At 38.7% G+C, this 26,442-nt stretch overlaps 1 protein-coding gene across 2 annotated transcripts; it reads right to left on the bottom strand.

The window, feature by feature from the left end:
- tspan18a (tetraspanin 18a) lies at nucleotides 1–26,442 on the bottom strand. 2 transcript variants are annotated; one of them, XM_056749495.1, is made up of 9 exons: nucleotides 26,244–26,442; nucleotides 15,565–15,641; nucleotides 3,253–3,348; nucleotides 2,503–2,697; nucleotides 2,302–2,376; nucleotides 2,107–2,205; nucleotides 1,864–2,025; nucleotides 1,508–1,591; nucleotides 1–619 (listed from the first exon to the last, which is right to left on the bottom strand). In XM_056749495.1, exons 3-9 carry the CDS (start codon nucleotides 3,313–3,315, stop codon nucleotides 572–574), a joined length of 726 nt encoding a protein of 241 aa, XP_056605473.1. In that variant the 5' UTR covers nucleotides 3,316–3,348; nucleotides 15,565–15,641; nucleotides 26,244–26,442; the 3' UTR covers nucleotides 1–571. The 2 variants fall into 2 exon arrangements, with proteins under 2 accessions (XP_056605473.1, XP_056605472.1); XM_056749494.1 differs by having other exon boundaries at nucleotides 15,556–15,641.

Below are 26,442 nucleotides of genomic sequence, written 5' to 3' on the forward strand. Positions count from 1 at the left end.
ATTTACTGTTCACTTTTAATATTATTCAAAGTAGTTACAATAGATACAACACGAATACATACATATATTTTTCAATTACACAATATTCACGGTTTGAGCACATTAAACACTTTATACAAGCTTCTGGCTTTTGAGGATTTATACAGAAACACACTCACAATAGAACTTTCTGTCACACACACACTCAAACATTCACACTGTGTAGTTTTTTAGGCATTGCTCTACAACAGTGCTGAATAAGACAAGAGGTAAAACAACTCAGTAATAATCAATCGTTTGTCATCTACAGCCTACATATTCAAATATCAGTGCAAGATGTCCATCCAATAATGTTATAGGACTGATGTATACAGTATACTGTTCCTTTAGGAATCAGAAATGAGATATTTTTCATTACCAGGCATCCGACATCAGAGTCCCAGCTGTGAAGTACGTAATAAGTTATTTTTGGTAATTCTAAGTAACTTTAAAAACGCAAAGATGAAAGATGAGTGTTTTCTTCAGTTTTTTAGTGTCATCCATCCCATGCCATTTTCCTTCTTAAAATGTTCTTATGTACAACATGTGTTGATTACTGGATTCCTCTAAACAAACACATAGCAAAAACCATTGCAAAGAGCTGAGGAGAGAAGAAATTAAAAATGTTATTTAAAAAGTTGGTTAAAGTTCACTGCAAATATATTAAAGGGGGATGCAACATTGTTTAATGCATTCTGACTTATTTACAATGTTATACGTGCTGTCCTCTCATGCTTGACATGGTCAACTTGTCAAAAAACGAGTTGGACATATTATGTAGTATTTCTGTACTCGACACAGTCCCCCAGCGTTTTAGTGATGGATGTTACAGTATATAAATGGTGGATATAACACTGGATTAGGAGATTGTTTGAAACTGATAGATGGCTCGGTCCCAGCGCTAAAGATGGCGGACATGAACCGCATGGGGTAACACAGTGTCTACTCCTGATGCGGCGCGATGCGACAAGAGACAATAGAACGCATTAAAACCCATTATTATTTAAAATTCACTTCCTGTGTAGACACGGTGTTACATATGTGTTTTGTATTTTTGGCAATGGGTGCGTAATTGCTTATGTTCTGTCCCTTGTCCACCCCACAAGCATTAGAACCCATTATTATTTAAAATTCACTTCCGGTGTAGACACAGTGTTACATATGGGTTTTGTTTTGTTGGCAATGGGTGCACACGTGCTTAAGTTCTGCCCCCCGTCCACCCCGCAAGTGTCGTATATTTTCGGAAATAATTGTACATCTGTCTTTTATAAAGGAGCGATACTTTTCTGTAAGTACTCAAGATTAACATGAGAAATGCAGAAACAGTTATGTCCTCTTTAATGAATAATAAAAATATATGAGCAAAGCGACTTTCTCCACTAGGTGGCACAAATCAACCCTTGTAAGTTTAAATGGAAAGTGTAACATGCTGTGAGATCATTACATAAGTCAAGTCTTTTATACAATGAAGCAAAAATCATGATCTTACTTCTATAGTCAGCACCACAATAGCAAGAGCTCCAGCCACATAGATGTATGTCTCAAAATAATCCACCACTGCCGAATAACAGCCCTGTTTCAACAGATCATGTGTATTTCATCATCAATTTTTTTTATGACATAAGCTATTAATCATATCGTGTATCTCATTTTGAGAATTGATATAATATAATGGACAACAGAAAGCGTATACAGCTCAGAACCTCATAAACTTCATTTTAAGAGCTACCATGCAAACAAGCTTATTATACATACTTTTTTGTTCTTTTTCTAGTTTGAATGTTGTTTAATTGCATCTGAATCCATTCACGCACAAGCATTTACTCATTTGCGGGGACCGCTGACCTTGTTACGGATTGGCATAATTCCCTTGACACACTCCTCCCTGGTCATCATCAGATCGTTCCTCTGGCAACAGACCTCCGGCACCAGTCTGCTGGGGTTCAGGCGTCTGAAGAGACTGTGATCATCGAAGTCTTCAGCACTGTTTACCCCACAACAATCAAACTAGAGACGCCAATACAAAATAAATGTTATTATTGTGCACTGTGTGTAGTCTAGATTAAGTGAATCGTAATGTTGACGTACTGTGGTCATAATAGCATTCCACGTGGAGGTAAAGACATCACTGCTGTTGCTGCCTTGGTAATGTGTTTTCAACTCCTTGGTAAAGTAATCCCTGGTGAGCTGTTTATCCACAGACAGAGATGAGTGATGGGAGCAAAGAAATATTATACAGACAGGTGGCATAATAACTGAATATTCAGCTGTAATGACACTCACATGCTCACGGAATACGAAGGCCAGAATGGCTACGGCGAGCTCTGCCAGGAATATGATGAGTATAAGCATAAAGAACTGTGCACAGGTAAGAAAAAAGAGATATATTTGCATTTGTATTACTTGTTATCTATTGTAGTTGCATGAATATGTGAAAGAAAACATATGATATTAATAAAAAAGTAAAGTAAGAAAATCGCTTACAAACAGTAGAAGACATTTATTTTCCCGTATGGCACCACAGCAGCCCAAGAATCCCAAGAGGAACAACATCCCACCCATGATCAAAATTGAATAGACACCAGTAAACAGTAAAGGGTTGGCTGCCACAATCTCCCGGAAACCTGTTGGATCCACCAGCACCCAGATTCCCACCCCTAGAAGGAATGCACCGCCGAGCTAGAAAGAAAAGAAGGCTTAGTGTATAAACAATATAAACACATATGGCTTAATGGGGTTTTAATAAAGAGTTAGTGATGGCTGTTGTGTTTATCTCTGTCCCCGGCAATATTATTTATGCTAAAATTATTCAGAGCTTTTCCATGGAACTGAGCATTTTCTCACTCCACTAGGTGGCAGAGAGAAGGTCATACGGTTGCTAACAAAACACCTTTGAAGAACAATGGAAGTTCAGTGCCGTTCATGAGCAAAACCAAGGCACGGTGGCACACGATCAATGCATTTGTTCTTACTCCACTGTAACTTTCAGGTTTGTTCAAAGTTGCTCTTTTGAACTCTATATTTTCATAGGAAAGCAAGATTCAGCACCTGCATATCATCAGACATTGCTTTTTACAATGCTAAAGAAAACAGGAGAATATGCTCCCAACCGAAGCAAACCATCTTAACCACTCAGGAACAAATACAACCAACTTGATTTCATATTCCGGATGAAATTTGCTTTGCATATTAACAATATAAAAATAACCCACAGTAATAAAAGAGAACACTCACAAAGATGAAGAAGTTGAAGATGAACATGAGGTACTTGATGCAACTGAGACAGTCTCCCTTCATCCTTGTGCTTCTTGCTGAAGCTTCTCCCTGCCCCTGAAGCGACATTGAGAAACAGAGAAAGCCATTACCGCACGGGAGATTCTACGGCACAGTCACATGCTCAGTTTGAAGATGAGCCCACGAGTCACGACCATGTGTTGTCAGTTACTCACAGTCTTTTGTGTTTTTAAGTTTATTCTGCGAGAATTTTGTTTGTCACTTAATAACACATCAGCGTTGACATACGCAAATTGACAGACATATTGTGATTATGCGCACTGGATGAATAATGCTTCTTTTAATGGAGTTGGTGACTGGCAGCTCCATCCTGCTGAAAAGACTAGAATGTATTTCCATTGCAATGGTGGTTCTGTTAAAGCAGGTGCACCATCATAGCTGTGATGATACCCATTTAACATTATGATATTTCTGGTGAGGCCAGTGGACATCGAGCTGTCCCTTTGGACTATGGAAATTGATTTTTTCAATAAATTGTAAATGGCATTTTGCAAGTATTTAACCAATGAAAAGTTTTCAAAAGAGCTTGTCACCTTTAACAACACAGTCTGAGAAAATACACTTTCTATTGTAGACTATTTTCTTTTGCAGTCTATTTCCTGAAGAGTGTTGGTTTTGGACATACAGGATTTCCGTCAGCAGTAATGCTGGTCTTTTCACCAGTGCAAGTATCATACAGCAGTGGTTTTGAAACTGGGGTCAGAGGATCCCCAGGGGGCTGTAGGGGAGTAACAGGGGCTCCACAAGAAAGAAAATGGGATTTTAAATAATGAAAAGGTATGCCTCAATAAATAATATAATAATCATTATTAATAAAATACAAATAAGTAAACAAAATAAGACTAATATAAATACAAATAAATGTGATTCAAATATAACATAATAAAAAAAATGTAATCAAGTTTAAATATTAAAATTTTTTAATAAATGAAGAAATTGTTGATTAAAATGAATAAACATAAGTTATTAATACATTTTAAAGGACATTGCAATAGAACGAAGAAAAGTAGGCTTATTAATATAAATTTTACCATATATTGCAATAAGAAGAAAAAAAATGAAATTGAATAAATATATATATTTTTCATTTGCAAAGACAGACAACTCCACTTTTAAAAAATTCTAAAAATCTTGTTTTTTATTTGGTTATCATGTTTTTATTGTGTTACTTAGCTTGTGTTTGTTTGTTTGTTTTTCTTATTATCATTACTTAATCAAAACAACCTAACTGCATTGATTGATATTACTTGTAATGCACAATAAAAAAATATCATTATAAAAATGTTTGGTAACACTTCAGTAAAGGGGGCAATTCTCAATTAGCATGGAAATTATTGTCATATTGGCTGTTTATTAGTACTTATAAAGCACAAATTCTGCATGACCATACTCTACATCCCTATCTTCCTACCCAATACCTAAACCTAATAAATACCTAACTAACTAATAATAAGCAACAAATTAAGAGTTTATTGAGGAAAAAGTCGTAGTTTGTTAATAGTGAGAATTGCCCCCTATACTGAAGTGTGACCAAATGGTGTTGCTAATTAAATCTTCACTTATAATATTAAAGGTCACGTTCCCCGCGATCGCATTTTCAACCTTTAGTTAGTGTGTAATGCTGCTGTTAGAGCATAAATAATACCTGCAAAACGATAAAGCTCAAAGTACAGTGCCAAGCGGGATATTGTCTTTAACATCATTTGCTTTTCAAGCACTATAGAGAACGACTGGATTGGGACTACAACCCTCTACTTACCGGGTACATGATGTCACTATTCCGAGTGCTTTTAATAACCTCCGCCAATAAGAATATGCCAAGAAAGGGGCGAGGTCTTCCTTAAATAAGAGGAAGAGCCGCTGGAGTGGTGTTTGGTTATCAGAGATTGTAAACATTTGACTGAGCTACGCACTAAACTTCTTTCACTTTCATCACAGTCCTACAGCTGGTAATAAGAATTCAGCTACACACATTCTACCAACGCTCAAATGACAGCTTTCATGACTTTAACAGCGGCTGTTAAAGCTGTTCTGTGTAATACACTGATATTGTTTGTGTGCGCTAACCTCCTTAACACTTCTATGTAACATCCTTATCATCCTGCTTGCAAATGTCTCCTGGTCAATCTGCTTGTTTTATTATCCAACTCGGGTTCAATAAAAAAACGCAAAACATACTCTTCTGTTATTAGTGTTAATTAATATAACCGGTCTGATGGCATTCTGTCATAGTGCTTAGTGCAATAGTACTCATGGCAAATCAAGCGATCTTTAACATAGTAATCGTGATGCATAGCACAAAAATGTTTTACTCACATAAGATTGCTGTACCATTCCTATCAAATCCAATATTGACGACATTGCTTTTTAATTTTAGTCATTCCACAAATTCAGTGTCGACCTCTGCCTTGTTCACGAAGGAATCCTCTGAGAAATGAAATGAACAAACGCTCCATGTTTTTCCCACATGAGCTGGAACGTCTTTAAAAATAAACTTTAACCCCGCATTACTAATGTCGGAAGGTCATGCAGCGACTGTATTCTTCCACAACCAGGGCTGGCACAATATTTAGCCATCTTAAATGGTATGTTTGTTTATTGCTTGCTCGCTTTATCTGGTTCCGCGCCACCTGTGTTACTTCAGTACTGTCATGCACGAACCAGTGGGCGGGACTAGAGAAGTAGTCGTGGTGGTGTTCAAGCTCAAATGTCGTCATAGATAGGTGCATTCCAGAACCTGGCGTTCGCTGGGCCTGGTGTCAATAACAGATGTAATCTCAGTAACAAGGGCATTTTCAGTTCTGATACTTACATGATGTTCGCGTGAAAAGCCTCGAAAACAGCAAAGACTGGCTCCTTTAATTGTTCAGTATATAAATTGGGAATTAATAAAATATAAGCCTTTTAAACTAATATGAGACACATGAATGATCATACTTGGGGGTCAATCCCCTGCATTACACTAAGTGAACACTGTAGCTTTTCATTAAAAAATCAGAGCTCACAGCATTCTCTTTACATGAAAACCACACAGTTGCATGAAACATGACGATTAGTACATGCCGAGTTGTTTGTGCAAGGAAATGGAAGAGTTTTGCAAACGGGCAGCTTGACATAACAACACCATCAGGGCTGCCGGTGCCCTCTTCACACCAGGAGTGCTACTCAGCAGGCTAAATAAACATGTTCTTGCAGAGCTCCAGACCGCAAACTGTGTGTCACAAGCCTCTGAATTCATCTAACCACTCTCAGCTCTTTTCTTGCTGATTCGTTCCAGGTGTTTTGAAGCACCAGACTGAACTCACTCCCATCACCTGTGTTTCAGTAATAACAATAAAGGAGGCACTATTATACTTACACTATCCTAAAACACTATTAGAAGGTGCTTATAGAGCCAAAAAGAGCTTGAATTAGACACTGGTTGTCAAAAATTAATTATCATTTTTAGTCTGCCAAACATTTATTCTCGTATCCTCAATATTCTGCTTTTTACGTCTGTGTGATTCCGCTGTATATTTGTTTGATGTTTTTCTACATGGGGCCATTGTGGAGTAATAAGGTTGATGGTAGAAGCTCCCTTTGTGAAAACCTAAAGTGTCCCTTGCTGATAATGCACTCTATATAATTTTAGGACATTATGGGAATTTAGGTTAATGATTGTAAGGTTCTTCATTAGAGCATTGGGTCCCAAGTCCATCTCCCATGGGTAGCTTAGTCCTTTATAGTGCTTCAGCTCCGGATCAGGTGCAGTAGTAGTGCTTAGGATGGCAAATAGACTCTTAAATTTTCAACTGTGGCCAGCAAACTCAGTGTGGTGACTTCTGTAGCCTTCTCCAGCTGGGGTCCCTGTAAAAATAGCTCAGAACAGCTGGCCAATTTCACGGGAGGCAAGGATAGATGGCTGCAAATAAGTCCACCTCTTTTATTTCGGAACGGTTCTGGTCTAATTCAATAATCTTGCCAGATGTTTTCGAAGTACTTTCCTTTGAAAGAGTGCACCACCTCAATCAGGTGTTATACAGTAAGCTGTGGAAGAGAGCAGCTCTCAGTTAAACTTGGTTAACCTGCAGGCGGCTGAGCAATTTGATTTCTAATAGTGTGCTTGGAAAGGTGGGCAGCGGGGCATATAAACAATTTTTTATTAAGACCATCGGCCTCAGTAGTCTAGAACCCACCACAGCTTCACAGCAAACCAGGTCGCTTGCTGCAACTGTGCTCAAACATTACATTGGGTGTTGATCTAATTTTCATAAACATACAGCCATAGTATTTGTGTAACACTGTTGACAATCAAATTCTCCTCATTTGACACAGGTGTTCTACCAATATTTGGAAAAAGAAAGGACATACCTCCTAGTCTTTCATTAACATATGCTTCTGTGAGATCACACAATGCATGTGAGATAAGGACAATCCATTCCTTTTTGAGAAGGGTTTTTTCTAGTGGGTAACTTAGTTGATAATTTCTTCTTGGACACACATAGAATAAATGATATCAGAACAAAAACAAATACATTTAATTTGAACACACCCAAATGCCTTAATTTTCTGATCTAAAGGCAAAATTATGAAATTAATTCTGTTTACAAAAAACATGTGAACAAAATTCCTACAAGAAATGGTATGATGGTGAAAAGATAATACATATTACTGACAACAGTATTTAAAATAACATCCACGGACATTTACCCACAATTATTGACCGCTGAACCATTTTTGATCTCGTCCAATTCAAAATTCTGATACTGCATTACTTCTTTAGGATCTCCCTAGGGACTTTCTGGTATAACCTCTCAAAATTCTAAATATCTGATTTTACAGTCCTGGGAATGTCTACTCACTGTATATTGAACACAAAAAACTGAACCAAAACATCTGTGTTTCATGCTTAAAGGGGACCTTTTGAACAGTTACTGGAGAAAGCACTTCACTGTTGGAGTAGTAAACAAGAGTCATTGACGGAGGAGATAGTGATGCAGGATTGAGCAATGATTCCTTCACTCAGCTACACAACACAAACAATCAAACGAATCTCTGCCTTTTAAGGAATAAATCAAACCTGTCTCATCTGCCTGGAGGAAGTGTAGCATATACATGATGTGTTTTCGCACAGCTCTGGAAAAACACTGAATTCACGTTCCCCTCATCCATCATTTGACGACCTCCGACTGGGTTGTACAGCGATGGTATGGAGAAGCTTCTTCATTCCCTTGCTCATTCTGAATTATTTGTGCATGTGTGATGTGAGGTTGTTGCTTTTCAAACCATCTGTGCGTTTCGTCTGAGTTAACCCATAAGAGCCTTTTATGGTGTAAGATCTTGAGTCAAGTGTTTTGTCACATATTAGAGAATGTCTTTCCAGCTATTCAATTTGTTCTGGTTGAGAAGTACTCAAACCTTTTATAAACATTAACATATTAACTAAACATACATTTTGCACAACCGCACATTGGAATTTGTGTTATCTTATGATGTTGTCCCACCAGCAATACAAGAAACTGTCGTATCTGACCTGTCAGAGGTTTGTCACATTCCCCGGTTAAAAATGAAAGAGGGCTGACAGACTAACCCAGTTGTTCTCAAACTGGGGGTCGCGACCCCTGTGGAATAATTTTCATTTAAATAAATATTTTTCAATATTACAGGTAAATACACAAATAAATATTTACAGATTTTTAAAGCTACTACTGATAAAAGTATAATTTTTCGCGACTCGGAGATATGACATCAAAGTGCAGATACTGCCTCGCTGCTAACTATCCCCTGCACATGAAATCTGCAACTGTAAAGATGGATAAATTTGTAATCCGCAAATCTTAAAATGTTGAGGAAATTCTGGACACATTGCCCGAGTCATCAGAACCAGGTACGTCGACTAAGCACAAGAGCAAGACCCCGTCAGACCAAAGTAAGAAACGCCGGAAATATCTAGAAGAATTAATAAAGTATGGATTTACTTGCTCTAATGTCAGCAACATAGCTTATCCTCAATGTGTAATCTGTTTACAAGTGCCTGCCCATGAAAGTATGAAGCCATTTGGAGACAAACATCCTTCTTTTATTGAAAACTTTTTTCGCCAAAAGAAAAGGAATTACAGGGTCAAAAAGACATGATGGCACAATAGCCAAAATTAATTCTAATGTTCTGGTGGCATGTGAGGTGGCGTACTTAATCGGGCAGAACAGACGATTTTATTGGTTTTCAGACATGTTTTACCTGCCTCGTGGCTATGCCGTCTCTCTCTCTCTCTCTCACATACAGGGATTTTTAACACTATACTGCTAATCAGAAACTGTCAAATATGTATAGGTAATGACGATTATTATATGTATTTTCCTTTGAGATAAACTTATTCCCTGACTGAAATTGAGGTTTCAAATAACTCATTTCATGGATGTGATCTTGATAGATCTGGTGGAGAACCATATTTGGTGAATTTAGCTCATCATTATTTTAACATGCAGCAAAAAACGCTACACACTTGATTCTTAACCTAACAATGTTTTGAAATTTGAATTGCTTAAATTACTTACTAATTACTGCAACGAGATAGATCCAGCTTGGTTGTCAAAACTTGCGTATTTGGCATGTGTTTTCGAAAAGCTTAACATGCTTAATCTATCATTCAAATGGCCAAACACAAATATCCTGACAATGAATGACAAAGTTGGCGCATTTATGAAAAAGCTGGAAAGAACGGCAGAGCGAGTTGAACAAGGTAATGTGGAGATGTTTCTTGAGCTTGAAGAGCATCTGGAGGAGAGTGGACTGAGTCTCAGCAGCCTGAAAGAACACATCACTGGTCATCTCCACAGCCTTTTGGAACAATTCAAGAAGTATTTCTCAAAAGAGACGCATCCATAACTGTATAACTGGATACAACAACCCTTTTCTGAATCAAGGACCCACAAATCTGGAAGATGCTTCGCTGGAGCTGTCCAGTAATCGAACATTAAAAAAAATATTTTCCAGTTCCACACTGCCGGAATTTTGGATTGCAGTAGCAGGCGAATACACAGAGTTATCCAATGCGGCAATGGTTGTACTGTCTTTTTCTGCTGATACATTCAGTGGTAAAACTTTTTTCTATTGATGTTGACTTTGATTAAAAACCTTAAATGAACAATCTCCAGTAAGTCTGTGCTGTGGTCTATATACATTCATATTACATTTTAAATGTATTATTTTCTTATTACAGCTTCTTATTGACATAAGAGAAAAAATGTCTGTGGTGGATGAAAGATCCATATTAAAGCACAGGAGCCAATGGCGGTGTAAGGTGAGTTGAATGCTAAGCGGACACATAAAATGAATTTATAGGCAGTGTGCAGCTCCTCTTTAGACAGTTACTGAAGTCCTTTGGAAAGCACTGTGTCTGTTACCATCTCATGTGACATCAGCTCATAGATCAAAACCTCTGTATTAATGAGCCAATGGTGCAGAACATGCATGTGAATTCTGTTTATGAAAGGAGTACATTAATCTAAAGGGTATCACTTACAGGCAATAATTTAGTATAAAACCTGGTCTTTCAAGAGTCACTGTTCATGAGACAGTATGATTAACCACAAAGGCGTGGTACAACACATTAATATACAGTAATACATTTTTATGCATGCATCAGTAAACAGTTCCATTATTTTCTACGCAGCCCAACACTTTCAATCATTAGCGCCTCTCTGCATTCTAGAGTATATGGTACCAAATGTCTATTCTAAATAGAGATGCCTCTATCTAATGATGCAACGATGTTGACACCTCAATTTAACCAAGAGATGCTTAGACCAGTTCTGCAGGCGTTTGATGCATCTTAAACTGAGGATCGATCTCAGAGGATTTTCATTGCAGATACAAACAAAGATTCATTTAGATCTTGTTCGATTAATGATCTACATGTATATGTAGTTGGGTATTATTATACTTAAAGGTTTTAAAAAGCTTTTAGTGCTGCCTGATTCATCACATCATTGTACTCTGTGTAGGAGAGGTTTCATTCATCATTGGCATTCAAGAACTATTAGTGTAAACCCGCACAAAATGCTATGACCTTCAAATGATGTGTTTTGACTCAAATGTAAGGTCAGACAGAGAACACAGCACTTTATTAATGCTAAACGTCTTTCCTCAAAACATGCAAGTGGCTTTTTAACTACAGTGAAACATGTATGCCGTGAGGGGAAAAAGAATAATGGGCATTTCAGGAAAAGGTATACCATCTGTGTCACCTATGGCATTTAATATACAAAGCACAAGGGCTAAAAGGGACAGTGCACCCCAAAAAAAATGTACTCATCCTTATGTTGTTCCAAATCTGTATAAATGTCTTTGTTCTGATGAACACAGAGAATGATATTCAGAAGGATGCTTGTAACAAAACAGTTCTTGGGCACCATTGACTACCAAAGAAGGAAAAATTACAATTGTAGTCAAAAGTTCACCAGAACTGTTTGCTTTTCTACATTCAGCTAAATATCTTCTTTTGTGTTCAATAGAAGAAAGAAATTTATATAGCAAATTTTCCTACTACGGTAGTGAATGGCATTACTTTACTTTACCTTTACATTTATAACCAATGCCTTAGTCTTTAAAATGATTTCATTCGAATAATCTAATGTAGCCAGTTTGAATTCAAATAATATTTTTCATAATAATATGTTAGAAAATGAATGAATCACAATTTTAGGTTACTTGACAAGCATTTAGATTTAGTGTGCTCTTCCTCCCACTCTGTCTAAAAATCCTTGCTAAAACAACGGCCCAGGTGAGTAAATAAGGCCTTAAAATCATGTAAAAAGGGCATGAACATCCTCTTGTGTTACCATAATTTTCTCAGCTCTGATTATTCTAGTAGGACAGGATCCTGACAGCAGTGAAGTGCTAAGGAGTGCTGGTGATATTTAAGTTTCTTTTTTTTGGAGTTCTTGCTAAGAGGCTGATACACACTACACTGTGTTGTTCGTCTCTGTCTCTGGAGAATAGCAGCCACATTCAGAGCCAGAGTTAAGCAAGACATCTGCCAGAAGATATCTAGAACTCTCAATGACTTCCTGACAATGAAATGAACATGCAAAGAGATATGGTGTGATTCTCCTGAAATAGATCTTGTCTTTTTCTACGCACTAAAAGAGTATGGTGACATACACTTGGTGACATTCTTCTAAAGTTATTAGCTTAGATAGGCTGGAATACTTCTCTATAGTTGATAATTAAATGTGGCAACCTCAACAATAAGGGGTGCATAATGCCGGCTTAAAATCATATCATTTAATGTCTGAAGGCAGTCTGTGGATATTAGTCTTTGTTCATTTAAAACTTTATGAAAATCTTTCCTCTGGTGAAAATGGGGAATAAAACCCTGGTACAAAGTTGATAATAAAATTAGAAATGGAACAATGCCAGCCTTTCTGTCACATCTCATTATGGTACCCACACACGGTCTGACTGACAGACAGCCAAGTCTGTAATTTGTGGCAGAAGCTGTTGCACAAAATGCATTTAATAAACCATCCGTATTGCTAACTATACTCTGAGGCAAGAACAGTTCAGAATGAGCCTCTGTTTAGGTTTAGTACATTGGTATAAAGTTCAGGCTTCTTTGCAGTCTTGCACTTACAAAAGAAGGAAGAGGAAAGCACAAGAAAAAATAAGTACTTAATGTGCAGTTGATAGATGACAAAGATTATACTCAATACTGAGAATGGGATATTCTTGAAGAGTGGCAGTGTTTGAATCTGCTGATAAACTGATAGGGTCTAAATCACAGCTTTCAAACAGATTCAAAGTCTTGCCTTTTTTAAGAATATAAAAAAAATGTTTAAACATATTTATCATGCAGATTAACCATATACATTATATGGGACGACATATGGCAGGCCGCATCATAATCTGCAGTTTTAATATAATATTCACAGCTTCGAAATGGATAAGTGTACATTTTCAGAACTAAAGAACCCTGTGGCAAGGGGAGCGCGGTATAGCGAGTTCTGTGCCGAGAAGGCGAGGCCAGGGAAGAATGGTGTGTAAGTAGGTCAACAGGGGCGGTGCCAGGGGGTGGCCCAGGCCACCATAAATTAATCTTTGGGCAACCCCGGCCCCCCACCATTGCTTTGCCTGCAACTATTTTGCGGGACCATTTCTGTACACAGTTGTTCCCATATGGACGCATTTTAACAGCGCACATCAAACAAGCACTATCCACCCAAACTGAAGGTGGCGGTAATACGCTCAACTTGAATTTCAACCACCAACACAATTACAGAAGAAGAAGAAGTATTGTTGTTGTTGTTGGTCACGTGTGCTCCAACGGACTTTGCGCGTGCAGTAGGAGGACTGTCTGTTTCCCGCCGAGAGAGAAGAGGTTACAGGTAAGTTAACAAGAAGAATTATCTTTATTCACTATGTTTGGAATATTTTTTTTGTCTTAATGTATGTATATTATAGCTGGCGTGCTGATGTTGAAACAGACATGGTAAAGTTTGCTAAGTTAATTTAGGCTGTTAACATAGCAGTATGAAAGTCCAAGCTATACACAGTTTCAATGTTTCAGTGTGATTTAAAAGAGCGTTGTAGAAGGCCATTAACTCATTCACCGCCAGCCTCTTTAAAAAAAAGTTGCTCACAGTAAATTTTCTGTAAAAAATATATGGAAAAACAATATGTCAAATTTTAAACAAAAGAAACCGTATTCTTCTATCTTCAATTGTTCGTTTTTTATCACTCCGTAGATGTGGGCAGGTTTCTTCAAAAATGCATCATTTTGATTTAACAGCTGAGATAATTAACGTTCTTTGTCAAAGATTCTGCCCAGATTCCATTCAGAACAATCATTAAAAACCGCTAAAACATAAACGTTCTAGGTTCTGGGATTCTGTACTTTTTCCCAGTGGTGTGTAATAGCGCCACCTGCTGTACAACAGTACAAACACCGATTGCCGTATTAACTCGTCTTTGGCGGAGAAGTGGTTTTTTTTAAACGACGAGATAACTCATCAATGGCGGTGAAAGAGTTCAAAGTAAAGTCAACTTTCAGTGCTGATTTAGCTTAATGGAGGTGGTCTGTCTGTGTCATATCCTTGAAAGGAATAAAATGTTTTTTTGGCAGTTGGCACCCAAATGATAAAATGCAAACATAGGGGAAAAAAGATGATATCAGTTTCTGTGCTTTCCCTGTGTGAGCTATGGTCTCAGTCTGGCCACCCCTATGTACACCCCACTGTAGGTCAAGTGCATATTGTAAACACCTGTGTCTCCTTCCAGTGATTTTTGAGGAGACGGTTTGAAAGCCGGCTCGAGCAGCCGAGGAAGAGAGACCGGCTGGGAAGCCGACAAGACGTGTTGTCTGCAGGAGAGAGACTGAAAGCTGATACCGAACTTTTGATTCTGAGTTATTAACGCGTGAATGCTCAGTGGCACTGTTCTATTTTATTTTCAATTAAAGATTCTGCAGATTCCCAGCCACACCGACCCGGTCTCCTTTCTTCCTATAATTTGAACCTTATTACAAACCCAAATACCCCATCTCTACCCCCCAGGGTCACAAAAACAAGAGGAGTAAAAAAACAACAAACAATTATTTATATACAGTACACATATATAAACTAATAAATGGGGGTGGGGAATTAACAAAAAATGGAAAGTATATTTTTTACAGATGCAAAACTGAAAGTCCTTTAACCAAGAGCTAATACGGGGATTTTCCACTCACCGTGCATGTTTTTATATCCTTTTTGCCCCGCCTCTCTGAACCCCGCAGATTTTTTACAAAGCTCATCGTTCTGAAAAGCAAGGTGTGCTATGATTGGCCAGTTAACCAGTGCGTAGTGATTGGTCGAATACTGATAGCGTTTGACGGAAATGTAATGCCTCTTACCATATTTGGAACAATAGGTTTCGAAGCAATTGTTCTGACAGGTACGCCCGCCTTACTTGCGTATACATTTGGGCGGTCTTGTCGAATCATACCACGAGCTGACATAGATTTGGGGGGTGTGGTTACACGTGGCAATTCAGGCAGGTCTGGGTGAGCATTCGCTTTTAGATGGAATGCATCTTTTGTTCCGACACTTTAATTTTTGCAATTTTACGTCTCTAAAACATGCATGGGCAACATATAACACACCGAAGACACAGAGATACACGTATTCGCACCATATGACCCTTTATTTATTTTCATGCTGAGTTCATAGTGACAAAAAGCCACCAGATTTGAGGAGGTTATTAAAAATGATCAAAAATCACCATACCATATGTACCTGTAAATGCCTCTCCCTTCCAGCTGATTGCAAACGGGATGCTTCTCAGAAGCCCTCTTCACACTTCCCCTCTGTAGCTGTGAATAACCATAAAACAAAAACAGTTATTCTTTCATACTGTGACACACTGTCTCATAAATGTCTTGCCAATGGTTTCAATTAAACCTTGCAACCATCTACTCTAGTACGTATTGATGCATCTTTTTAATGCTTCAAGTGTGTGTATTCCCTCTGCAACTAGGACAGAGGTCTCCTGCTTAAGCGTTGACCTTGAGAACATTGTTTGCAAGTATGACAAAACAATGTCATAGAACGAGTGTCTCATGAGCCATCCCACCCACAATCATATAGAGTTTATTCAGTTTAACCTTCACACACACACTTTCTCTTTTAGAAACATAATTTCATCAACACTGATTGTAAGCCACTCTGGGAAGCCATTTTTTGCATATAATGCACTGTGTAGAAAACTATTTTTCAACCTGCTCCCTCTAAGCGCAGAGCACCAAGAGCAGATTAGCCATGGAGGGGAGTTCGTATAGGGTACGACGCCAAGGGACTAAACTGTTCATCTGTTCCCATGGAAACAAACAGAGAGGAAAATGGAGTACCAATAAATGTAGCCTGGAAACTGTCTGAGGTGCACAGTGCCAACCAGATCGCATCAAAGTGTGTATCTCTTCAGAGAGACCAGACCACATTGGCAAAAGGCCAGAGCAAACCAGAACAGTGATGGAACATCTAAATGTGAAACAATTGCATGCTTGATATTACCTTATTTGTCCTGTTGAACAAACTGGCTAAGCTAAAGGAGTTGTTCAATTCTTCACAAAATATGACTAAGGAATGAAGATTGCAATTCAACGGTGCATCAGCCTACCATGACTGAAACTGTGTAATGACTTATTTATCACATTTGTCATAAACCATGCTGTCAACTGGGCTACAATGACCTCTATAAGCAATTTAAAATACAATACAACCAAGAAAAATATCATTGGTTTGATTAAGCTAAATAGGAGAAACAAATTGGAGGAAACAATGCTAACAATTTGCTGAATCAATGCTTTAAGATCGGAGGGGGCTGTGGGGTTGGTAGCAGGTATTTCCGTCTCTAAACTTTTCTGGAACAAAACACACAATGTAAACTTTCAGTATACTGTAACAATTGTTGAATTGTCTTACATCATAACTGTAACATGGCACCATCATATGTTTTGTGTTGTTCCTTCTTATAATACCATACAAGACCCTCAAAGCGATGATAAAATGCAGATGAAGCTTTAAAGAAGCATTAAAGAAGCTCTAAATCCCTAGGACATCTACATGCAGTACCTTCTAAGAACAAGGCAAAAACACAGAGAAGCCTAGATTCTCTCAGCATCTCTTGGGTCCATTCCAGCGTAGCAGGGGCAAGAGGAATCAACTGCGATCCATTCACTTACTGAGCACATGACTATTCTCTTATTTTATCTGGGGTTCCTTTTATACAATGAATGCTCATGGTTAGAGAAGAACACCCAACAGAATAAGGAATCAAGCATTGGAGGTCTTAAATAAAAAACCTTTTATGGGTTTTTGGATGTTTCGGAAACTTCAGTAATCCATTTTTTTGGAATGAAGTCACTATATATTGCATTGGTTCAGGGTGCGTGTAGTACTTCTTATAAACATAAAGGGATAGACTGGCCATAGGCAGCTTCAGAACTTTTCCCAAAGGACAAGATCAACCTGTCAAAACTGATTTACATTACACAAAGCAAATAAACAGACTTTAAGTTATGACATCATCTAGCCAGCCCATTCAATGCATAATGTTGGACATATCCGTGGTGTCATAAAACAAAAACTACACACAAGGGTGCAAAAACAAGAAGACAGAATAACTCGACTTACTATTTAAATAATGGAGACATTACAATCTAATACATGTGACATCAAACTAGGCAAGGAATCCAACAGGGTAGGGTATTTCGTTAAGGCAATGTACTAGGACGAGAGCTTGACATATAGGCAGATCAAACAAAATGAAACAGAACAGGACAGCAAACACAAGGGCATTAAATAGGAAGACTAACAAAGGATAATTAACAAGGGGCATGTGTCAGGAATGAAACACTGATGGGAAGCTAACGAGGGCACGAGGGGGCGGGGTCAAAGACGAGAGCGGAGAGAGCGCATGGTATAATGGCAAGCCGAAATAACAATACATGTCTCTCTCCACACAAAACACTTGGGTCTGTCCTGATTCTGCCACAAGACTATGACAAGCATGACCAGAAGGGGCAGAACCATGACACTTTTACTCGTAAATGGGTCAGTATACAGAAGAAAAAATTATTGCAACTTCCGGTTCACGAGGACTTTAATGCTCAATTCCGATTTTTCAATCCGATTTTTCTATTCGGCTCTACACACTATTTTTAAAATGTGTTCAATATCCAATTACAGAGTGAAATCATGATGGTTATAAACTGAATCGGTGAACAGTGCAAGGGCTTATGTTTATAATGTGATGCTAAATGTTTGGCAAATGAGCTGTAAAGTACACTTTCATAAAAAAATCAAATAAAGTGCACTTCCGTCCCCAGAATGGTGTGTGAAGCTTTAAAGCTGAACTATCATGCTATGTCATGCATTCTGACTTTTTTACACTGTACTTTACACACAACGTTCTGGCTTCTCATGCTTAACATGGTTAATTTGTTAAAGTCGCCATGAAATCAAAACAGGAAAAGTGTTTTACACAGTGTTGCAGTGATTATTATAAATTATTTATCCATGCACACCATTATTAAAAAAAAAATTTGCACTTGTAATCTATAATCAAAAACATTAAGCTCCTCTCCCCCTCTCAACAACAACTCTTCACCACATGACGTAAGCAAGGAAAAGAGGTAAGACCACTGACTGTCAAATGGCCAGGCATTTTTCGTCTTCGCCTCCAGGCCCAACTTACAACCATCCAATCAAAAAGGGAAGGGCGATATAAAGAACCGCCCTACACTGTTTTCTAATTCAGACTGAGGTCGCATTGATGTAAAACGTAAAAATGGAAAACTATTGTTGCATATAAAGGGTACTGCAGACATGAGAAGAGATGTAAAAATACAGCTTCAGAAGATTTTCCCACTGCATTTTAAATTACTAAACAGACTATCAACGATGACATCACTGCACGCGAGAAACCCGGCAAGTCTCAAACTTCCATGTAAACGCGGTTTTCTGCGTAGCCGGTTTATTGCTATGCATGTAAACAGTGACGTGAAAACAGGTTTCTTTTTAAGCTGATTTTCTGTACTTGTCCTTTTTTTTACTTTTTACACTGCAATCAGATTCTTTGATGCAGATCCATACCCATACACCCATACTTACTGTATACCAGTTAATAAAAGTAACTATATTTCAAGAATTAATATGGGAAATCAGGTATGGCTTAGGATATCGTGTCAGGTGGCATTGTGATAGGCCTGTACTGTTTATGCCCTGAGCTGTCCAGACATTTGCAAACTACAGGTGTTATACATGCACACAAAATGATTAGATGTTGCTTAAGAAGTGAAAGAAAAGACATCTCTGAGGCGTTTCATTTAATATTTTTTGGCATTGGTTCACATGACGTGCTGCTAGTATGAAAGATTGGCAGAACTAGCAACCATGAGACATTTAAAGGGATGAAGTACAAAAAAACAGACACAGTCGTGTTCACAGGGGATTCCACTACTTATTTACTGCATGGCCAGATTTCCTTTCCACCAGTCTGAGATGTTAGAAGATCCTGAGAGAGTAAATGTGATTTATTGCTCCACCGGTCAAAGGCAGTGTCTCTGCCTTCACATCCCACAGTCTCATAGCAGCAGCATCCGCCCCGATGAAACAGCCTACAGGAGTAGTTCAGGCCACTTCATGAATGCTAATTCATAGTATTGGGTTAGTAATTGAAAGCTGTGGTTCTATAACAATCAATATCAATCACCACAATGCTGAACTATGACTGAAATTTGCAAGCCACTTCTCCTCCAGACCCATTTCTGCATAATTTATGAAGGGTTGGTGTCTTCAGTGAGATTTCTGAAGTTATCACAACCCTCACAACCAAGCCATCTGGACTTCAATATTATTACAAAGCATTTTTTCTTCAAACCAACATGAAGCTCAGTTTCCATCACAGCACAGCACGACACAATGGCAGCAGGTAGAGCAGCATGTCTAATGAATTGAAAATGAATTGTCTAATGAAAATATACAGAGGCTTATAGATGGTTTCAAAGCAACAACATAAACAAACGTTACTGCGCATATACGCTTTTGTTGCACACAAAGAATAGAGTCCCTGCAGATCATTATTATGCAAAAAAAATTGTATATTGCATTAGCTAGCAAGTTAGAATTATTTTGTAGTAATATTTTGGGTAACCAGAAATTACCGGGGTTACCGACCCATTCAACAAATTGTTTATTTAATCATATTAATTTACATAAAATTCAACAGTTTGTTTAATACAATACAATAAAATATTTATATGAATTAAAAATATATATAAATTGTTATATTATTAGCCACTAGCCAGTCTGATCAACAAACACAGAGCAGTAGTTAAAGGTGCGATGAAGTGGTGTTGTTTATTGTTTTATACTGTTATATGAGGTCTACTTATGATGTTCACGTGGTTTTTACGTCCAAAAACATCAAAATCAATAAGTAATAGGCTATTTTCTACACTGGTTATGAGGCCAGCTCTGCAAACGCTCGGTTTTAATGGGCATGCCGCATTGAAGACACTTGGAAGTAAACGCCCATCGCTTGATTGGATAGCAGTTCGCATAGTTGGAGGCTTCTGTGAATTTGTTTCGAGACATAACGTTAGGTTACACATTAGCACCATTCACAGTTTTCGCAGGGCATTGGTGTTATCTGGAGACCTCCTGTGATTTATAAATAACGTCCCCACATCAGTATTTCATGTGACGCATTCACACAGGATGATTTTACTCAAACTTACTGACTTATTTCCCGGTTGTGATGGCAAGGCTTTGCGTATAATTTGTATAGCCTTATTTGTATTGCGTTCAATGAAGTATGACCGTACCTGAACCAGACAAAAGATCATCGAGATCGCGGGTCTCAAATGTTACGAGAGTTTCCATGATAAATAAACAAACGGGAGACTCCCGGTAATTTTTGGATATCACTCAGCACCTGAAATAATACCAAAACATTTCGAAGCAGCCTCCATTATTCGCAAACGGTGTATAAAACCTTGAAAAATTATATATGAGACGGCCACATCAAAGAGATGGCGATTCGCAAGGACTTAAAATCACTAACAACCTCTGCAATTATTACAAATGACTAGAGGTCCCCAGATAATACTTATCTCGTGCGAATAGTGGTCAGGGAACATCAAGCAATATCTAACAATATTAGAGAGGCATCGAGGAGGGTTTTTAGGGGGTGGTTAACCGGAATATCAGCTTCGAATAGGGAGGTACCGGTGTTGGCAAAGGGTCTGCTTCGGGCGCCAGCAGCCTGAACTTCTGTCAAGATCTGAGATCTGAAAACTGAAGGCCGTTCCAACGCTGATGCGTTAACCGGCAATGGCATTGCAGTCGCCGTGGCCAATGAGAAGTTTGATAAGCTCTGCGGAAGAGACAAAAGGGAGGGGATGGCAGAGCTCCAGGTGCTGACGAGCCAAAATTTCTTTGGTGGGCAGGGCGTTGGCTGGAGGTTGAAGCTGGCCTACGGCGAGAGGGGCGAGTTGCTGGAAGCCCTCGAACGGTCGTTTCATGGCATCCGGGAAATCCGTGGCGGTACCCGTGCTCGCGGAAGGCCTGCTGTGCCAGCCAAAACAAGCCGCATTGGTGGAGTGCCCGAGCCGGGAATAAGGAGAACCATGGTCATGGTCATTTGCGGAACGGACCTCAGTGGGGCGGTGTCCGCCAGGGAAGAAGCCTAGAGGCAGTAAAGGTCCCCCTTGGTCACCCGCCTGTGGAATTGGACGTCCGGATTGGACAGAGCCGGTCGTAGGCCCTGGACTGTCCATTTCTGGATGGTGGGGATTGTGGTGTGAGTGGAGGTGTAAGAAGAAGCTGGTGTAGGCGGTGGACGTCTCTCTGGGCCAGGTGATAAAGTGCCACCTCTGGATTTAGCCTTTCGAGGTGCGGAGCGTTGGCGCTGGCGGCCACGTGATGAAGCCGGGGGAATCGATTAATGAATTGGCTTTCCTGAAGCTCATTGGTAGAGCATTGCGTTAGCAACGCAAGGTTGTGGTTTCGATCCCAGGGGATTTGCAAATACCTATGTAAAATGTTTAGGATAAAGCAATGTAAATCGCTTTGGAAAAAAGCATTTGCCAAATGCCTAAATGAGTCTGATCCTGAGTTGGACTGATGGGACACGCTCGGCGGCGCTGAAGGATTGTAGTTTGTGGTTAAGTTGTCGAAAAAGGGAGTCTCGGACATAGCGTTGAACTTAAAATTGATCCTTAATTTTAGGAGATTGGATCAGATAAGATGGTTTCCCTATTTATTAGCGAGCCTGCAAGGGCTAATTGTGTATACGCTGTGATTGATGATTATAGACCAGCCGGCTGATTATATGCTCCGGCTGCAGTAACTGCAGTACATCCTTTCAGCAGTCAGTTATAGGCCTAATATAGGCTTTTCAAGAAGGGAGAGGGCTCCATTTTTTTTTTATTTAGCCAACTTGTTTAGCTCAATTTTAAATTTGAAGTTATATTGAATTATATTGAAAAAGAAGACGAAATATAAAAAGCACATTTTTACCATTCAGTTTGTGCAATAGTGAAAAAATTGGGTAAATAAATAGAAGAAATGCGAAAAGCCACGATCGGTATTCGGCCTTTGGGCCAAGTGTTCCATTTTTATTATTTTAAAGTAATAGCAGCTTTAATAAAATAGATCCCTAGATGAAACGGTCTATAACATATACCGCAGCATCAAAGTATTTTCATGGAAGGCTCATGGCCTGTTCAATATACTACAGTTATCATAAGAAGTCAGCTGACATAACATTGAATTGAGAATGTGGATTGAATGGCCTTTTTTGAAAATAGATCAATCATTTTAGGCTACAACAAGACAAGTCTGATAGTCAAGTAGACATGACCACGACCATAATCGGCCGATAATCACTTTGGGAAGTATGATCGACGGTCTCTATGAAGGCCGATCCAGAAAAGTCGATCAGATGATGCAAAATTGGCGAGACGTTTTTTACGCACAATGAAAATAGCTTCACTGGTCTGGTAGTTCTACAAGGTGTGAGAAAAAGATGTGTGTGCTATTCCACGATGCGGGAAGCACCCAAAACATTTTTACCCCACCAACCTCTTTAAGCATTTGAAGGTTAGTCACGTAAAGGAGTTTGAGTAGTTTACAAAGTTAGCTAGCACTTAGTGAGAGCGGGATAGTTCAGTAGCTCGAGCGCCACTCAGCTGCAGAGATCAGAGATTTGACAGTTATATAAAAATCTGTAGGCAACCTGTCAATTTTTTCATTTGACGGACTACAATAAAGGCGATTTGTAATTTCCCTATTTATCATTTCGTGTCAACAGAACAGTCTTTTTGGATAAATAATAGTTTTCAGTCAGTGGAAAAATGTCTCTCTCTGGGTTTTCTCTGTTCAGTGAACGGCAGAAGCAACACATATATGTCCACACCACAGCTTTCTTATGAGTACAAAACACCTTTTACAGGCATCTTTTATTGTTACTGATTAGCCATATGAACATAAACATCCGGAACTCGTGTCACAGGCTGCAATGTTTTATGTAAATATTTTAATTACTAAAATTAGTTTGTTAATTCATTAGATTCTGATACAAGCAAAACACTATAATTTGCTGGCAATGGTTTAATTTTGTAGCTCTTGCACAAAGCCATAGTCATAGATTATGTACTGTAAGCTCTGGCGAAACTTGAGATCCAATGGAACACCTGAACCTGAACACTGTCACTACCCTCCCTGACCATTCCCTCCACACTCTCTCACCCAACACCCTGCCTAAGCCCTCAGAGAAAGCAGAAAAGCTTTTCACCGCAGATGAAAAACAGGAACAGATGGGATTTCTGCATGTCCCTGGACGTTTCACTACGACTCCCTACAAAGACACCAATCTAAACACAGTCTGGAAGTGCCTCAACTGTTAAATAAAATGTGGCCTCTTTAAGTATTCTGTTTAGTAAGCTGTTGCGCTGGATCGAGCAGTTCTCTACATCACATTAGAAAAAAGCAATGAACACCCACCTGTCAGCTTTACCCGCACCTTCTGCCACATGCTGATTTTTCAAAAGCTTTTCCTCAATGCAATGCCCCTGCTTTTGCACGATGGGTCACCATTGATCAGGGATGAGGAAGATATATCACAAATGCTGACAAGTGGAGCTCTGGACAAGGAAACTTTTAATAGCTGGATACACAGATATGCCATGGTGGTGTAGCATACATGCACTTGTAAGGTGAGCAGGCAGGCAGTTTGATCTGGCTCAAGTCACTTCCTGACACCTCAGGTGTATTTTACCATGGCAGGAATTCTGCATTTTCTGATGAGCATTCAGCATGCAGACTGGAACCATCAACTTTATCAAAGGCAAAGAAGGACTTGCTCAGTATTAATTTCAGAGACAGGCCATTGCCTTTTGATAGGCTACAGCACAGTCAATGTGTGTTCAAACAATTGTAACACTATTCGTTAACAATTTCTGTACTTTGAATGAATGTAAAATGTATGGTATACTGTATAATTCTCCTCAAATAATCAAAGGTTTGAAAGGTATGAAATTTTTGCAGCATCTAGCGGTGAGGTTGCGATCATAACCAACAGTTCACTCCACCGCTCACTTCTCCCTTTTAAAGCACTAAAGTGGATGACACAGGACTAAGATGTCGTCACGTTTTCATTTCTTTGCTGAAGGAGATAACATATTTACAAAAAGCGCTCTGTAGGGCAGTTTGTCCATTTAGGGCAACTGTAGAAACAACATGGCCAATTCCTGTAAGGGGACCCGCGGTGTATGTATATATAAACATTATAAAAACATTATGTTAGGTCTTTAAACACCTCTGAAGACGTAGTTATGTATAATATATTTCATTTTTGTCAATAGATCATCCAAAAATTACACATTGGTCCATTATAATTTACAGTAATAGCAGCTTTAATAAAAAAACATTTTATGTTTCATCTTGAAGGTAGACTTCACCCAAAATTAAAATGATCAAATTATGACGTCATTATTCACCCAACCTAACTCTTTCATCTGTGTAACGCAAAGAAATATATCAAAATCTCAGTGGTTTTGTGTTCACTGGAACTATCACTTTAAAAGAACATTAAACCTTAAATAGAGCTGAATACGCAAAATGTTTTTTTTTTCTAATATAAACATAATATAAACAGCTTTCCAAATTGACAAGTTGTAACACTCACAGTAGCAACACCGACCACGCCCCTTGCAACAGGATGTTATTAGTTTTTTGTACCCGTGGATGTTTCTTTTGGATGTTATTCGGGTTACACGTTTACCTTATAAAGGTGATTTAAGTTACATTAGTGTTCATTGTGTCTGTTAGCAGTGTGTGGTACTACACAAGTTTAATGATTGCATACATGTTTTCATAAATCATTGTTCATAATCTAGATAGGTAAGGTCTGTTTTATGGTGTAAACAGCACTGTGAGAAGTCTTTGTGCTGGCACGTTTAAAGCTGTTTTTCTACATCCAGTAAATGCAGATAACGGGTTTAATCACTGAAGGGAAATCCGGTCCTGACTTTGTCTTTCTTTCAGACATTCCCTAATCCTGCTGCTTCCATATCAACCCATCACCTGCCCATCAACTCCACAGCTTCTTTTTAGTGGCTTTGCCTGTCTTAACTAAAGCCCCAGGATGAACAGCAAATTATATTAGGGGATAAAGGATATGAAAGGGGTTTTCCTGACAGCTCGCTTAAGTTTAAAAGTGCAAATACACCTCTGAAAGCAGGGATTTGTGAATGAAATGTCTTGAATGACAACATTAAGCAGATGTATGTGCAACACTGGAGAACATGGTGCTATATTTACTTCTATTACTGGAAATAATGAAGATTTAAATTTCACAGCACACTAGATGCATTCAGTTGATCTTAAAAAAAGCATCATTTATATTTGTAATATTGTAGTAGGCCTATAAATCCCAGGAATGTGATTTCATTGTTCATGTCACATTTGTTAATCTGGGATGTTTGGGGAGAGAGAGAACCGACCAAAATTCAGATGGTTACTTTTACACCCAAAATACGTGACATTTGCCAAATGCCCAAGAGAGATGCCATCTAAGTCGACGTATGAGCATCAGCAAAAGCACACATCCACATATTTCATTCAAGTTGTATGAGGTAACAACTTTGATCGGACGTGTACAACATGCATGTGCTGCAGAAATGTGTAACATTACTGTAATAAGTGGGAAAGTTAAACTTTCCAAACAAACAATGAGACTACAACAACCGATTAGTGAGATGGATGTAAGGATCTGTCATAAAATACATCTCAAATGTTTTGCATGTCAATAACATGAATGTTAATTCGTGTTGTCATACGAAACTTTGAGATTTAGTAATGCACTTGCGTTTTTGCTTTCAGCTTCCAGAGTGATGATTTAATACACCTACCGTGTCCTTGCTCTCCAAGCGCTTAAGTGCAGATGAACACAACGAGAACTCGGTTATCCAAGAAGATGTCCTTAGAATTCATTAAATTGTTGTGTTGACAGTTTATTGCTTTCTGTCGACACTCTACAGGACTAAAGGGTTTAGTCGCCCTGTCTGAAGTAAGCTACGCTGCTCCGCGCGCTCTGTGCTGCGCAGTCAA

This window comes from Triplophysa dalaica, chromosome 1 (assembly GCF_015846415.1).
Source record: "Triplophysa dalaica isolate WHDGS20190420 chromosome 1, ASM1584641v1, whole genome shotgun sequence".
NCBI classification, from domain to species: Eukaryota; Metazoa; Chordata; class Actinopteri; order Cypriniformes; family Nemacheilidae; genus Triplophysa; species Triplophysa dalaica.